A 15909-nucleotide genomic window follows, 5' to 3' on the forward strand; every position below is an offset into this window, starting at 1 on the left:
AGTAAGATCTAGAAGTAAAGGCGAAGTATGTGTCTTTTGACTATGATGACATGAAGATCTATCTGGACACCCCACTTAAGTATGTGTAACGTAAGAAACAAACTATCTCACCCAATTTTTAAGATCCTTAAACCTCTTAGCAGACTATTCTATACACACCTATTTGCTACAATTATGAAAATAATGTGTGGAACTATTAGTCATATAAACTATCCCATTTTTTAATAGGCTTATGCCTTGGTTCGAAGCATAAGGAAAAATCTTTCAGCACTAAGAGACTGTACTACACAAAGAGCTTTTTCCTAAGCTTCTTCTCCTGCATAATCAAGTTTACCACTCCCCCATTCTTGAGTTTGCTCATGCTTCAGCAACTGATGAAGCAATATGAGACCTGCCAGTCACAGTAGAAAAATTCCAGCTCCTCCTTCTTGGGAAAACCCCAGAACTTGCTCAAAGACCATCTATGACTGTCATTAATACACTCTACATCCAACATGCTACTCTCTGGAAGAACATGTACAGGAACAAAAAATAAACCACATAGATGGTGACAGGAAAGATTTACTACAGCTGTGTAAGCTGGTAGGTTAGGGACACACCTTTGTGTCACACTTGTGACAGTGACATAGCTTTTGAATCATCGTACACCGATCATGCAACTACACATATTTCAGCCTGAGTACAGCTGAGATGACAAGAATTAATCTAACTGGTAACAGCCACTTAAAATCTGAAGAAAAGCAGCTCCTAACTGGGTCACTCTGCCACAGTATCAAACAAATACCACTCTGTGAACTCTATCTTGTTTATACTGACAACTAAATTTATTTATTTTAATTTCAGTATGACATGCTATGTCTGCAAGGGGTGTCAGCAACCTCAGGAATCATGACCCTCACAAAACAAGAAAGAAAAGCACAAGAAAAGATAATGAAAAGAAATGTGAAGAGTTCACTAAAGTTAAAAAATTTCTGCATCAAGGTAACTTGTGTTCATAATATGAGAAGATAAAACAACTTCAAAAATATACTGCAAAAAATTTTTTGAATTGCAAATTCTTGGTTCTCTTCAAATATATGGCACAAACCTAGAATAGTCTCATATATAACTGGAAGTACTGGAAAAACTGGAAATAGAGAAACATCCCTTTAAAAAGCTGTTCCAAAGTTCTGCTCAAACCTTCCTTCGAAGTTTGGAGGAAAAAACACTTTTCTTAAACGTTTGATAGTCATGTTGATGCTAGACACATGGAAATGTTTGTTTGATGAGAAATGTATCCAGTCAGAGATCAACAATACCTAAACCTTAGTCCATCAGTAGGATGGAGACTAGGAGACTCGGGGGAAAAAAATAGAAAAGAACCACAACACAAAAAAACCCACACATAACAACAACACGCCCCAAAACCTGATAAAAAAACCTCACATGCCATCCTCCCCATCCCCCAAAACCCAGAAACTCACAACACTAAAATATTTTGTGCAAAGCCAGAGTTTACTGAATGCATGGTTTCATTGGCTCTTTGTAACCCATTATATACAGTTACTAAATGATTTTTCTACTAGCTTTACAATTAGAAATAACTTTCTAAAGGCATGGTATTAGCCATTTAAGCTAGGCCTTCAGTTTTCATTACGAAATGCACCCTTGTCTTAATTACTATTTTCTTGCAGCTTAATGCATCAAATTAATTTATCTTTCTAATGTGCAAAAACAAAAAGAAATTTTAAATGTAGTTAAAAAGGAAACTGAAACGGCAAAACATTTGAAGTATGAGAAGTAAACTAAGCAGCATCTTTATTTCTCAGTCTGATAAGCAGGAAAAATATGCATTTGTAGAAACATTTAGCTTCTCTCCTTTGCTCCCCCTGAAGTGGAGGAGACTGACAATGTCACTGAATAAAGTGACAGTTATTAATTTAAGCAATTAAATATTCAATGAAGTAAGGAAACTCTTAGGTTTTCTCCAACTGTATTCAAAAAACAGTCATGAAGGAAAAATGAAAATTAAAAAGTTAGTAAGAAAACTTACAAATTATGTTCACATACTTACTCTGAGCCTGCAGCCATTTCCAAATAAGAAGTATCTGCTGTGTCAACCCCCAACGGGATCACTATGCTCATGACGTTCGTTTCTGATAAATTCGATTACTACGGAGTCCTATGCATTGGTATCCAAAACACTGGGGCATGCCAGCCACAGTGCTCATTGCAAACATCTAAGTGCATCCACAAACCCTGTCAAAAACGAAACGAAACATGCAGAAGATTAAGTCAGTTCATTTTAAACTCAAGACAATTTTACATCACGTATTTAATGAAAAAATTTGCCACTTTTATCTGTCACAATTATTTCATTAGTTTTATTTTAAACAAGCAAAAGGAAAACATTCAATCCTCTCTAAAAGTTAAGTGCAAATAAACTTCTTTAAAGACTGATAATCTTAACACCTGAACTTGAAAATATTGGAAATGGACAATCATTACAATTTATGATTAAAAACCCCAGCACAATCAGGGAAGTGCCAGAGAATCACTTTATGGCAGATTTACTAAATATGAAGTACATTTGTTTACTGCCCCATGTTGTCAAAGCTTAGCTGCTGTACCTTTCAACAGAAACCTAGTTAGAGAAGTTGCATGTACCTCTAAGGCAGCACTGCTCACTTGATTTGCACTTAAAAAAATAAATCTAATGTCTTAACTATCATTTTGTATTTTGTATTTTGAAAAAAAACAACATTCCACTAATTCACAATAATGATAGGAAATATTTTCCATTTTAATAAATCACCATTAGAAGATACTATTCCAATTCAGTGCCACTTTTGGAAGTAATTTTTTTAAAGGAGTAAAATAGAAATAATAAGCAGTAGTTTTCAACTACAGAGCAGAGCAAACTACAACCTACTTGACTCGCATGAGTGAATACCGTATCAGACCTGTATGCCAGTTATACCAGTCCCCTGTGCTTCCCTTACTGCAGGCTAGGGCAGAACACCCAATCAAGTACAGCAGAAATAAAAACAAATATTAGTAAACTAATGCACTTTATGCTCTAATACAGACTGGGTTTTGCACATGTAATGCATTTAAACACTTCTGAGCAGGTAATTTAAGTAAAATAGCTCAGGATCCTCAGTACTTACATAATGAATAATTGCAAATGCTTTCAAAACATCAAAGTTGCAAGACCACACACCACTTTGCAATGAAACATATACCGTGCCTAATAAAGATACTCCTCTCACACCACAAAATGTTGTATCTTAGCTGATGTCTAGATGAGCACAATTTTGAGACCAACATATTTTCACAGAATCACAAAATGTGCTGAGTTGGAAGGAAGCCACCAGCATCAAGACCAACTCCCAGCCTTGCACAGCACCATTCCCAAGAGTTACACCATTTGCCCAAGAGGATTATCCAAATTCTTGAACTCTGTCAGGCTGGTGCTGTGACCACTGCCCTGGGGAGCCTGTTCCAGAGCACAGCCACCCTCTGGGGGAAAAACCTTTTCCTAATATTGAACCTGAGCTTCCCCCAGCACAACTTCAGGACACTCCCTCAGATCCTGTCACTGGTCACCACAGAGGAGATCAGTGCCTGCCCCTCCCCTTCCCCTCATGAGGAAGTTGTAACCGCAGTGAGGTCTCCCCTCAGTGTCTTCCAGGCTGAACAGGCCAAGTGACCTCAGCCACTCCTCATACGGCTTCTCCTCAAAGTCCTTCACCACCTTTGTTGCCCTCCTTTGGACACTCTCTAATAGTTTAATGTCATTTTTATACTGTGGTGCTCAAAACTGCCCCAGCACTTGAGGTGAGGCCACCCCAGAGCAGAGCGGGACAATCTTGCCCAGCTGGCGATGCTGTGCCTGATGCCCCCATGGGTGGGTGGCCCTCCTGGCAGCCAGGGCACTGCTGACTCACGTTCAATTTTCCATCATCCAGGACACTCAGGTCCCTTGCTGTCGTGTTGCTTTCCAGCCTCTCATTCCCCGGACTGTCCATACATCCATATTTGTCCCATTCCAAGTGTAGAATCTGGCATTTTTCCTGGTTGAACTCCATTTTAACGTCATCCTTGCCAAACACTACGCTACCAAAAAGCACAAGCCTCTGGTGAAAAATGGACTTCAGACAAACACTGTGAATTAAATCTTAACTGTCTTATTTTATTGATTAGGTTGACATCTTCAGGATGACAAAGTGGCTTGTACACGGCATCCCTAAGGATGAGATGGCAGCAAGTCTTCATCTAGCTTTTGTAACACTAGTGAAGATTGGCAATTAACTGAAGAACATGCCAAGATGTTTGAAGCACCTAAACCTACAGTTAGTTCATTCTCCTTTTAGACAGCAAAAGGTGTATTTTGGTCCTGTTATGTGAGATATCAAATACAATGAACTAGAAGGCTACTGAGCCAAGTAGCCATTGGAATATTCTACTTTCCTCATTTAAACACTGAGCATTTTCTTACTAAATACCACAAGTAACAAACCGTATCACTAGCTATGCAAAAAAGTAAGAAAAAACGTATTATTTTCAAGAATAAGCAGCAAGAAAAAAACATTAAATCAAGAGGAGGCATAGAATATTTTCAGTAGAAGGCTTAAAATAAACAAAAGCCCCTCTAACAGTTAAGTGAGTACTCATTTCCCTACCATATAGGTAACTCTACTCACAGGGCAGAACCCTGAACAGCTGCACCAGCAACTTAAAGAAACATCAACTCACCATTTAGTTCCCATCTTTGGAAAAAGTAAAGAATTTACCCAATAACTAAAAGGAAACCATGAATTTTTAAAATCCAGGAAAATCAGCTAGCCCAGGGTTAATGGCTGTTCCATTACTCCCTGCAGTGTAACCCGTGCTAACAAATTAGCAGAATAGAGTTTCTACTTTGCCTGCTATTAGGTAATTCTAAAAAACAGCTTTAGTGGTCTAACATAGGTCTAAAACACATATTGGACAATACTGCCTAGGATCAAGATCTTCACTTAGAAAGATGTTTCTTGCACTTAAACTTGACTTTGGTGGTGGTGTGGTTTTTCTTAAAACATTTTCTTTAAACACTTCTGACCAGGTAAAGAACCAGCTGTAGAATAACGCAGGCAAAAACGCCCTGGAGACTGATGGAATGAAGAACATACTTAGACAGCTGTCTCATGGGCTGTGACACCTCCAGACTTGCATAAAACAACTGAGGTTACCCAATTATCATATATTCAAGTGACTTTCCCTGTCAACACAGAAAGAAGAGAACTGCTTACCAAATCTGATAATCAAGTGATATTTGGGGCTTCTTTCAAAATGTAATGCAGAAAAAAGAAGAGCTGTGCATACATTTTTAGAGCTACATATAGACTGAAAATTAATGGCTAATGCATGTCTCAATTAATGACAATATCTGACAAAGCAAATACATCACCATTCTTGCTAAAAGACCACCACAACAAAAACAAACAACCCAACAAAGAAAGGGGGAGGGGGGGACACAGCCAAAACAAACTTCCTACCCTATAGCAAGCTATTCAAATACGGCTCTGTCAGAATTCAGTTCAAAAATTCTAACAGCCTGATCTACACTGAATAAAATCAGAAACTTGAGGAATCAAGATTTTTTTTGCCTGAAGAGCATTAAACAGAAAAAAACAAATCTTTTATCTAAAAGGAAGTGGAACATGATTGCAATATTAACTCACTGGTTTTTACCACCTTCATCACAAGATGAAGATGGTAAGAAAGCTTTTCTTTCCTTTGCCTATAGTTAACTATGGAAGAATGAAGACAGTCACCAGCTTGCAATATCTACACAGCTAAGTTAATTCAAACAAACACTGCACCTTATTTATGAGTAGCAATCCTCAACAAATGCCCGTAATGGGAGTGGGGGGAGATCAATGACAAATTAATAACACTACACCCACTTATTAAACAAAACTGTCACCTTATATATGGGCCATCTAATTATGATCACTACAGTGATGTCAAATTTGGAATGATGGAAAATAATTATTTTCTGCCATGTCAGAAACAGAAGCACTGTCATAACATACTAATATTCCCAATATTTTTCTAAGTTCAGAAAGAAAATAATGCAACCACTGGGGAATTTTGTCTACGAAGAGACTGCTTATCCTTTGAAGCTTGGTATTTTAGATGAGTCATAAAATACTATCTGCTGTCATGATTTGGTACTTTCCAATTCCTTCAAGTATCCATCTATTTCAAGTAATTATTCTTTCAGAACTCTGACAAACTGTCATCTATGGCCTTTAAGAAACTGTTTTCTTAAGTACATTCATTTCTCCAACTCAGTGTTTAAGAAAGTATTTCTTCAAGTAGTACGTGAATTTGAAAGACAGGAAGACCACTCTGGTTTCTCCAGTTAATTTCGGAGTCACAGAGTTAAAACTGTTATAAAAACTGCTAGTCCAAAGTTCACTGATCAACTCTTTACTGGGCAAAGTGGCTCATCTACTGTGCCTTAATTAACAACAGCAGAGGGCCTTCCAATTTTGTTAAAGTCTACTCTATTAGTGATAATACACTCTGGAAGAATTTTGGCAACTTCTTAGATTCACAAAATTTTCTCATAATCACCCTACAGCTTTATTATAAGAGAAAAAAAATCCCTTATTCAAATAAATTCTCCTTTTATTTACTTGCTGTAAAAAAGTTTGTCTTGCCCTAACAATAAAATGTTCATCTTAAAACCCAGACAAATTTCTGTTCAATCTGATTAAAACATCTTATGCAAGGATAAACCTCCTCACATCCATACCACTTCACCATTTATTCATACTGGTTTACACTTTTAATGGCACTTCTCATTGTTTCCAGAGAATAACAGGAGCTTTTTGACTCAACAGCTACATCAAGTCTAAAATGTTCGAAGGCTCACCATACTTCTCATGATCCACTTTGTTTATGACACTAGGACCCTTTTTGTAAAAATTAACTGTACTCAAACAACAGAAGTATAAAAGCATTATACATTCAAAAATATTAATCTCTGTGGCTTTATACAGAGAACATAATTTATGCAATAAAGAACAGGAAATAACTCACACATTATCCCTGAGGTATTCCACTAAAACAACATTATTCTGTGGTCTAACAGAGACCACATTTCCTTTCTGTCATGTCCTACACTAGGATCACTTGTGTCACATCAGAAGAAAAAACTTTTCCACTGGTACACAAAGGAGGAAAAACCCCCAAATATAGACAGCTCAGCTCTTGAATCAGAAGGTAAGTGGGTGATATCCTGAAATGACATCAGTAGTTTTCAACCTGCTAGACCCTATGCTGTATGTCTAAGAATACTAAAGCTCTTGCTTAGATGCACAGATAAAAAACTTTTCATAAAAACCAATGATAAGAGATGGTGGCAACACCAGTAACAATTTGTCTCAAACATAAAAAAACCCTAAAGAAACAGCAATATATCAAGATAGCATTATAAGCATTACTACTTATAATACTTAAAATAATATTATTTATTACAATGTGGTGAGGGTTTTTAGTTTGCTGGGGGTTTTTAAACCATGTTTATGTCTAATACTACAAAAATCAGAGGGAAAAAATAAAATAATAAATGAAATTAAATAATAAATGAAAACTATCTTTGCTATTCTTCACATCTCTGACAGCTTCTACACAGTGTAGAAGTTCCTTGTTTTTCCCTTCCCATTAATCGATTTTCAGATTCTGTTGTCATGTGACAAATACAAAAAGCACACAAAAGTTACAGAAAATATATTTACTATGGAAGTTAGGAACAGAATTCTAAGCAACTTGATATTTAACATTTGTTTTCTACTTTATAAAGGGACATAAGTGGAATCATAAATTAAGCCTACAATTAAATTATATCCTAGTTCAAATATAAGAATTTTCCCACATACGCAGAAGATTACACTAACTTAAGTATGCTGATTGCTAAATCAGTTCAAGTTTCTCACATCACTAGGTATTACAAAAACACTACATCTTTTTGTTACTGTTTTTATTACTTCAATATACTAACCCCCAACAACATGTAAAGTTCTTCAATATTTTTTTCTATCAATTGCAGTTATCAGCCATCACCTGTCAACAATAACAAGATTAAAAAAAAAAATTATTGGATGATTTAGATGTTTCAAGATTTGGGAGATTTCATCACAGAATGCCTCTGCAAAGACAATTACCAAGATATCCCTAAACACAGAGGTTTAAGGAGAAAAATCTAATTCTAATTAGCCTACAATTAGGCAATTTCATTAGATGCAACAGTGCTGGTTTAAGATAAATAATTATTTAGATTTTATACTAATGCATACGACTTCACCTTGAAGTCCTTAACTAATACCATTATAGAAGTATTACCATCTCTATACTCTGCCTACTCTGTATTTTCACAGAGTCCATATACAAAATCAACCTAACTAGAGCTGAAAAATTAATCAAGACCTTCTAACCTATCTACATATGACAACTATCCTTCCATAAGAGCAAAATTATATAACCTGAAATATGTATTACAAAATACATAAAAGGTGAAAGTGGTAACTTTCCCGTATGTAGTAAACAGAGTAACTGAAATGGCCAAGAATAATAGTCAGTCCCCAACACCTAAGAAGTTATTGTTTCCCAACTTACCCAGCAATGGACAGCTCACCTCATGTTTATGCAGAGCTTATTTCTGCTGAACACAAGCACAGAAGAGGCTCTCTTTTGCTAAACTAAGAGTACTGGCAAACCTCTTCCCTCACACCTTTAAATCCAGGCAAGAAATTAGTAACCATTTCCTGGAGCAGTATTAAGTATCAGAATACACACAGTATATATGAAGGCTCATTTTCATGAGATGTGCACAAATTTTAAGGGAATTTACATGAAGCAACATATACATTTGCTGAAACCGTCAATTTTCCACTCAAGCACTGACCAAAGAACAAGAGAAGAGTCATGAGATTTATAAATAAAAATTAATTAGTGTTAAAACACATGAACTATCTGCATGACAGTCTTGAATCGAGCAAGACCTTTCAGTTTAACCAGCACACAATGCTAACCTGGTTATAACTTAAAGTCAATTTTAATGTAAAAGTGTTCTACAGCACTAAGCCCAAACCAAAACTCTTAACTTCCATTTGCTCCCAGTGAAAAATTCAACACTACTGTGAGTCTAGGTTGGCTCCAAAGATACAAAGGATCACTACAAAACTAATTACTGTTTCCTGTATCAATATGCAAGATGCAAAGATTTCCAAGATTGTATTATTGCTTTCAGACCTCTGCTGACTCCTGCATATCTTATTGTTACTTGTTTATACAAAGTCATCCTGGGTAATAGATGGCCATAAGGTAGTGTTCTGTTTTACTGTATTTTATTACTTCACCATGAATCTTGAACTGGTAAGTTGCATTTATTGAGAATGCAATCTAAACATTCTCCTCCCTCCAATTACATCATATGTGTACACACATTTTGCAATCACGAGCAAAAGCAATTCTTGTCATACTTTCCTTCAGATTTACAGGCCAATAATTTTAACCCATGGTCATAGGAACCACCCTTAACTGCAAGAAATCCACAAGAATGGGCCTAAGGAAAGTTGATACACCTATGCCCTAACACAATCTATACAGAAATCTAACTAAAAATGCTACTATCAATAGTTGTCAGAATCCACAAACACAGAGTAAGAACTAATGTCCTGAACTGTCACAAGGCCAACAAACTAAGCTTTACTACTTGGCTTTACTACCTACAGGGTATTTTTTGCCCCTTTGGAATTTTTTTGGTTTGGTTTGGTTTGGGAGGTCTGTGTATGCGTGTTGGGTTCTGTTTGTTTGTTGGGCTTGTTTCATTTTTTTAAATTTTCTTTTTAACTGAGAAAAGAACAAGAGAGAAGATTTAAAGATTTAATTAAACAAAATCATGCTTTTCTAAACTGCTGCTTTCTACCACTGCTCTGAGCATACATGTCTAACAAGAATTAGATTATTTTCAAAATTAGCAAGAAAAACTGGCATTTTAATGGTACACTCTAGATATCCTTCCAATAATGAACTATACTGTGCACATGTATATATGGATATGCTTGTTTCAACACACAAATATGGAAAAAATATGCAGCATATATACACATACCATAAATAAATGTATAAAGTAATCAATATTTATTCATTGCTGTCTGTTTCTCAGGAGGTTACACGCCTTTAATCAGACCTAGAAGCGGAATACATGAATAAATTACTAATCTTACATACAAAGAAGTTTTCTCCGTTTCCCCTAACATGCTCCATACCCCTACCGATTTTCCTAAGAGATTGGGATGGATATCCACATTCCAGATGTTGCACCACTGCAGTTGCAGTAAGAACTGTGCAGGCTTAGAAACAACTCCAAGTACAAATTCAGACCCTTGCTACTTTCTATGGTAACCTAACAGATAAGTTAGCAGTTTACTTCTAATTTTTTCTGAGACAAAAAAAAAAGGGGGGGGGGGCAGTAGGAAAAATATGACAGGAAAAATAGTAGGCACATTCAAATATACAAATTAAGACCTATTAATGACCAACTCCTGCAAATCATATAGAAGAAACAACCTGTTCTAGGAGTAATTTGGTATTTGTAGTGTGTGATCAAACATTCCCACTGATTTAATGTTCTCTATATCCCTCTCAGCAGTATCTTCTTCCTCATCACAAGCCCCTCAATAACCTCCTATGCTGTTCAGGGTCACCTATACATTGCCAGTACTCATATCCATCTAACCTCCTTCTAACATGCCCTGTCAGACAGACAAAAACCCAAAAAGGTACCTGCTATGGCTGGTTTGAAGTAACACTTAACAGACAACAGCTAAAATCATTACGCTTCCTCTCCCTGTTTCTCACAGGACACTGCTCATAGCTGCTCCTATCTCCTTCTGCATTTTCGGTAAGCTTCAGAGAGCTCAAGGCTATTAAGTTCCTAGCCCTGTCAAATTTCTGTTGTATTATACACTATTGGTTGTACTGACAGAGATCTACTTAATCATTAGACCAACTTATTTAAAAACATTGCTATTACAACCAACTACAAGTAAGACTCCTACTCCAACTTTGCTTTGAAAATAGTGCCAATAAGCATAATTTACTAACACAGAATAGCTTGGGTTGGAAGGGACCTGAAAGATCATCCAATTGCAACATCCCTGCCATAGGCAAGGACACCTCTGCTACCAGGTTGCTCAGGGTCCCTATCCAACCTGGGCTTCAAGACTTCCAGCAATGGGACATTCACAACTTCTCTGGGCAACTTGTCTCAGCTTATGAACATACTGAGACAAACACAGGATTTTACACTCAACAGAGACCACAGTCATGTTTGGAATGACAGCGAAACTTTATGAATTGGTTGGAGTTTAGCATCTAAAACAGAGAAATAAAAAACCCTGCCTCCTTCACGGTATCCAGGATTTATGCATAAAACCCTTTTAGTTTCCGTCATGTAACAAGGTTTCCATCGGTACAGAGGTCATACATGCACTACACAAACTCTGCACAAAGCAAGCCACACTTCTCAGTACACAGCAAAGTCAGTCTGCCAGTTTAGCCAAGCCTCTGCTATACACCAAAAGCTGCCTTCCACCGGACATAAGCTGTTTTCCTTTACTATCTGGTCCAACAGTGCTGCTCTCGCTTATTCCTGTGAGTGAAAGCAAGGTCTGTTCCTCAAGTATTTATGCCAGTCTCTTAAAATACGAAGACTTGCCCTTACCTCTTCTCTCTCTTCACTCCTTTTCTTCTCTCAGTGGAAGTTAGACAAAATATGGGACTAGGAAGAGAAAGAGAGTAAGTGGTAGAAGGGAAATAAAGGTAAAAGCAGCTACAGAAAGAATGAGAATTAGTTTATTGAACAGAAATCAAAAAAGGAGCAGAGATATAATAATGCACACCAGGCTTACAGATTTTAAGTTTTTTATTTGCAGAACTCAACAACCCAGGACTGAAAATTAACTGCCAATTGCTTGATGTCTGTAAGTTTACTAAACACCTGCTATACTTCTGAAAATAAATCACACAAAAAAGGCCTAGCCATTCAAAAAACATCAGTTATTTGAGCTGGAGAGCCAAGGAACTGTAAAATACAAAACCAGTACAGCACATGAATAGGAGTAAAATTATTTTTTCATAGCAAAATTGCTTATTGCTTGGAGAAGTATATACTACCTACCTAACACTAGCCTATTATAGTCTATCACTGAGAAATGTAAAATGCCTTTGAAGAAAAATTCAAAGGATAAGAACACTAATAAAGTCGTTTCCCAGTAAAAATACCTTGGCTTTACGTCATTTTTTTGCATCAGCTATTTTACTGCCAATTATTTCTCCATCTAGCATAAAATGATAAAAAGCTGTTGATTAAACTGGGACAAACTGCCTGTATGTGATTACTCCAGTGTGCAATTACTCTTGAAGAAAACATTTCATCTATTACCTTACACTATTAATCCTGATGAACATCCTAAAATATAACGGTTTTCTGCAAGTATATTCAGTCCACATTCTGTAAGAATACCCTAATTCATGTCTACAACTGCATGGGCTAAGTCTATTTATTTTTTATCAAATGTAACAGTACACTTCATGGCGATTCAGTCAGCAATACTCCCAGTAAGTACAGATTTTGGGGTGAAAAAATACGTGGCTAAAAATAGATATTGGTATTGCCTTCAACACTAAACATCTTGCAGGCTTCACGACATCAAATAAACTAATTAATTTTTTCTAAGCTGCTTAAAAAGACTTGGGAGTCTACTGCAATTATTAGCTACCAACTACAGAAGTAGTAAATTGACTTATTTCAAGCATATTTTTGCTTTGATATGTTTTCACTTACGTCATTTCAAAAACTAGCTCCTCTTTTTTATCCATGGCATTTGATTTACCTAAATAGTGCTTCACCCTTTACTCATGGAAGCAATTTGCAGACATTCACCTACACTCCTAGGCCACACTTGTGCCTAGGAATCCAAAGATGATCAAGTCAGAAAGTCACATTCGTTCAAATACAAACTTTTAATTCTTCCTGGCAGTTAGAAGACCTCCTTTGTGTAAGTTTAACTACAGTTCAACCTGGACTATATCTTTCGGTAACAATTTGGCAGTATTTCAATGCTCTTCACAAAAACTTGGGGAAGATACTGGCAAGAAAAAATGAGGGAACAGATGGAGGGACTATTTCATGTTCAAGGACACACAAAAAAATACAGAACTCTAAGATCAAAAGATCCTTCATACTTTCAAGAAAACAAAACCAAATTTATTTTCTATTTCAATTACTCTGCAAAACTGTATTATTTGGGTTAAGAAATTTTGATTCCATGCATTTTAACTCTATAGCTTTGTGTTTTCAATGGACATTTCAGTATGTTTTTCAACTGCAGTAACAGAAATACCTGATCTTTAAATAAGCACAAAGAAATTCTGCCCAGCGATGGAAGCTCAATAAACAGCTTTAATTTGTACTACTACTGCCACACAGCAGGGAACAAAAAGCAGTGTTTGGCTTTTGTCTTTCAGCACAGGAGATATCACTGGAAAGTAAGACAAGAGAACAAGCATCTAAAAGCACCCCACAACACAGTCATTCATAATGATCCTTCATAATATTAAAGATATTGAAGTATTTGCATCAAATGTTCCTATCCTAAGCAAAAGAAAAAAAAAAATCAGTGGAATTACTTGGTAAGGCATTTGAAGGAGGAACCTTACCCTTATCACCAGTAAAATAACTACTGTATTGTTTATGAATTATATATGAAGTATTCATGTTTCTTTCACAGGTCTAGAATGATAGATTTGGAAACCAGAGGAGACATGTAATCATGCTGTACCTTCCTCAAAAGTTGTTTATAATTTGATGAAATTCTCAAGTCTTCAGTTTAAGCTGAACTGACTAAAACCAGTTGTAGTCACTAAGTTTTAATAAGTTTGCCTTATTGGAAAACTTTCTTTAAACCAATAGTTAAAACAGGATTAACCTCCGAGACTTGAATATCATCTATCTTGTGATACAGTTTTCAACTCAGGCCCATTATAACCACTTTAATTAGAAGCTGGATCCCTCTGTCTACTGAAGGCAAGTTAAGAGCATTACCAACTGTCAAAAATCCTCAGCCCTATCAGTCTAGAAAAGTTAAACAGTAATGAACACTAAACAAATTTAAATATTCAGACCTCCTCAAGGTAAAAGGCCCAAATCTACCAGTCTAAGTAGAACTTTAAATTTTTGAGTGGCAAATACAGGCTATTAGTTTTATCAGTTTCTGTAACCGATAAATAACTGTTCTGCACAACATCTTGAACTCTGAAATGGAGAGAGACATGAATGTGGTGGATGGACCATTTGGTGAATAAGGAACTGGCTGCATGGTTGCACTCCTAAGAGCTGCAAACTGTCAAGCTCGATGTCACTGTGATGACAAGTGATGAGAGGCATTCCTCACAAACTGGTATTGGGACCACGGCTATTAAAAACCTTTGCTGGCGACATGGATTAAACACACTCTCAGCAAGTCTGCCAATGCCATGAAGCTCTGTGGTGCGGCCAACACGCTGGAGGGAAGGGAGAGCACCCAGAGGGACCCTGACAGGCTTAAGAGGTGGGCCTCTGTGAACCTCATAAAGTTCAGAACAGCCAAGTGCAAGGTGCTGCACCCATGCACACTGTCAGGGAAACACAAGTACAGGTTGGACAGAGAATAGGTGGAGAAAGAGCCCTGAGGAGGACAGAGGCTTGCAGCTGCTGGTTGATGAGCACCACGACACAACTCAGCAGTCTGCACTCTCAGCTCAGAAAGCCAGCCATGCCCTGGGCTGCATCACAAGCAGCGTGGGCAGCAGGCAAAGGGAGATGATTCTGCCCCTCTACTCCACTCTCAAGAAATCCCACCTGCAGTTCTTTGTCAAACTTTGGGGTCTGCAACACAAGAAAGAAGTGGATCTGTTAGAGCAGGTCCAGAGGAGGTCACAAAGATAATCCAGAGGCCTAAGCACCTCTCCTTCAAAGGCTGAGAGAACAGGGGTTATTCAGTCTGGAGAAGAGAAGGCTCAACAAAGCCTTCCAATACCTAGAGGGGGCTTATAAAAAAAGAAGGAGAATTACTTTTTACATGAGTAGACAGTAATAGGACAAGGGGGAACAGTTTTAAACTAAAAGGTAAGATATTCAGATTAGATTTATTTAGGAAGAGATTCTTTACAGTGAGGGTGCTGAGGCACTAGGAACAGGTTGCCCAGGGAAGCAGTGCATGTCCTGTTCCTGGAAGTTCAAGGCCAGACTTTGATGAGGCTTTGAGCACCCTGGTCTAGTGGAAGGTGTCCCTGCCCATGGCAAGGGTGCTGGAACAAAGTGGTTTTGAAGGTCTCCTCCAGCTCACACCATTATGTGATAGATAAGGGGGCCAACAACAGATTACATGCGTTCCTTCTTAAGTTGCAATATGAAGTACAATAATGTCATTAAAATTTAGTCTTATCATCCTGTCTTTGAACTTAATAGCAATTTACTTTTGTGATGAAGTTATAAAAGTGAATGATTACCTAGATTATAATGGTATAAAATACAAAAAACACAACTACAAATGAGAATAAAATAAAAATGCTTTCCTTAACCTGAGCCTGCAATATGAAATTTTAGTATCTACACCATCCAAGTGCTAATTTTAAACTTTAAAACTAGGAACAATACTATTTTGTCAAGTGCCTGATTTGCAAAATTGCTGATCCCTTCAAAGTCTCACTTAGCTTTTAAAGCACTGGATCTCCATCTAAGCAGTGTATAAACTATCACATGAAACAAGAGGTAGAACTTTAGTATACAATACGCAAAAGTAACAAACATACTCTACTCACAAAGGATGA

The 15909-nt window shown here is 37.0% G+C and overlaps 1 protein-coding gene across 3 annotated transcripts in view; it reads right to left on the reverse strand.

The window, feature by feature from the left end:
• The window catches only part of KMT2E (lysine methyltransferase 2E (inactive)), a 56793-nt gene that overhangs the window by 36143 nt on the left and 4741 nt on the right, over positions 1-15909 (reverse strand). For 2 of the 3 annotated variants that reach the window (XM_014255179.2, XM_014255178.2), the window contains exon 2: positions 2054-2238. In XM_014255179.2, coding sequence (XP_014110654.1) covers positions 2054-2124 — 71 coding nt within the window. In that variant the 5' untranslated portion in view covers positions 2125-2238. Of the gene's footprint in view, positions 1-2053; positions 2239-11761; positions 11819-15909 lie in introns of all 3 variants that reach the window. The other variant, XM_005526006.3, reaches the window with a different exon arrangement.

Source organism: Pseudopodoces humilis, chromosome 5, assembly GCF_049639895.1.
Source record: "Pseudopodoces humilis isolate 2021_Gansu_Grassland_sample_001 chromosome 5, ASM4963989v1, whole genome shotgun sequence".
NCBI lineage: Eukaryota > Metazoa > Chordata > Aves > Passeriformes > Paridae > Pseudopodoces > Pseudopodoces humilis.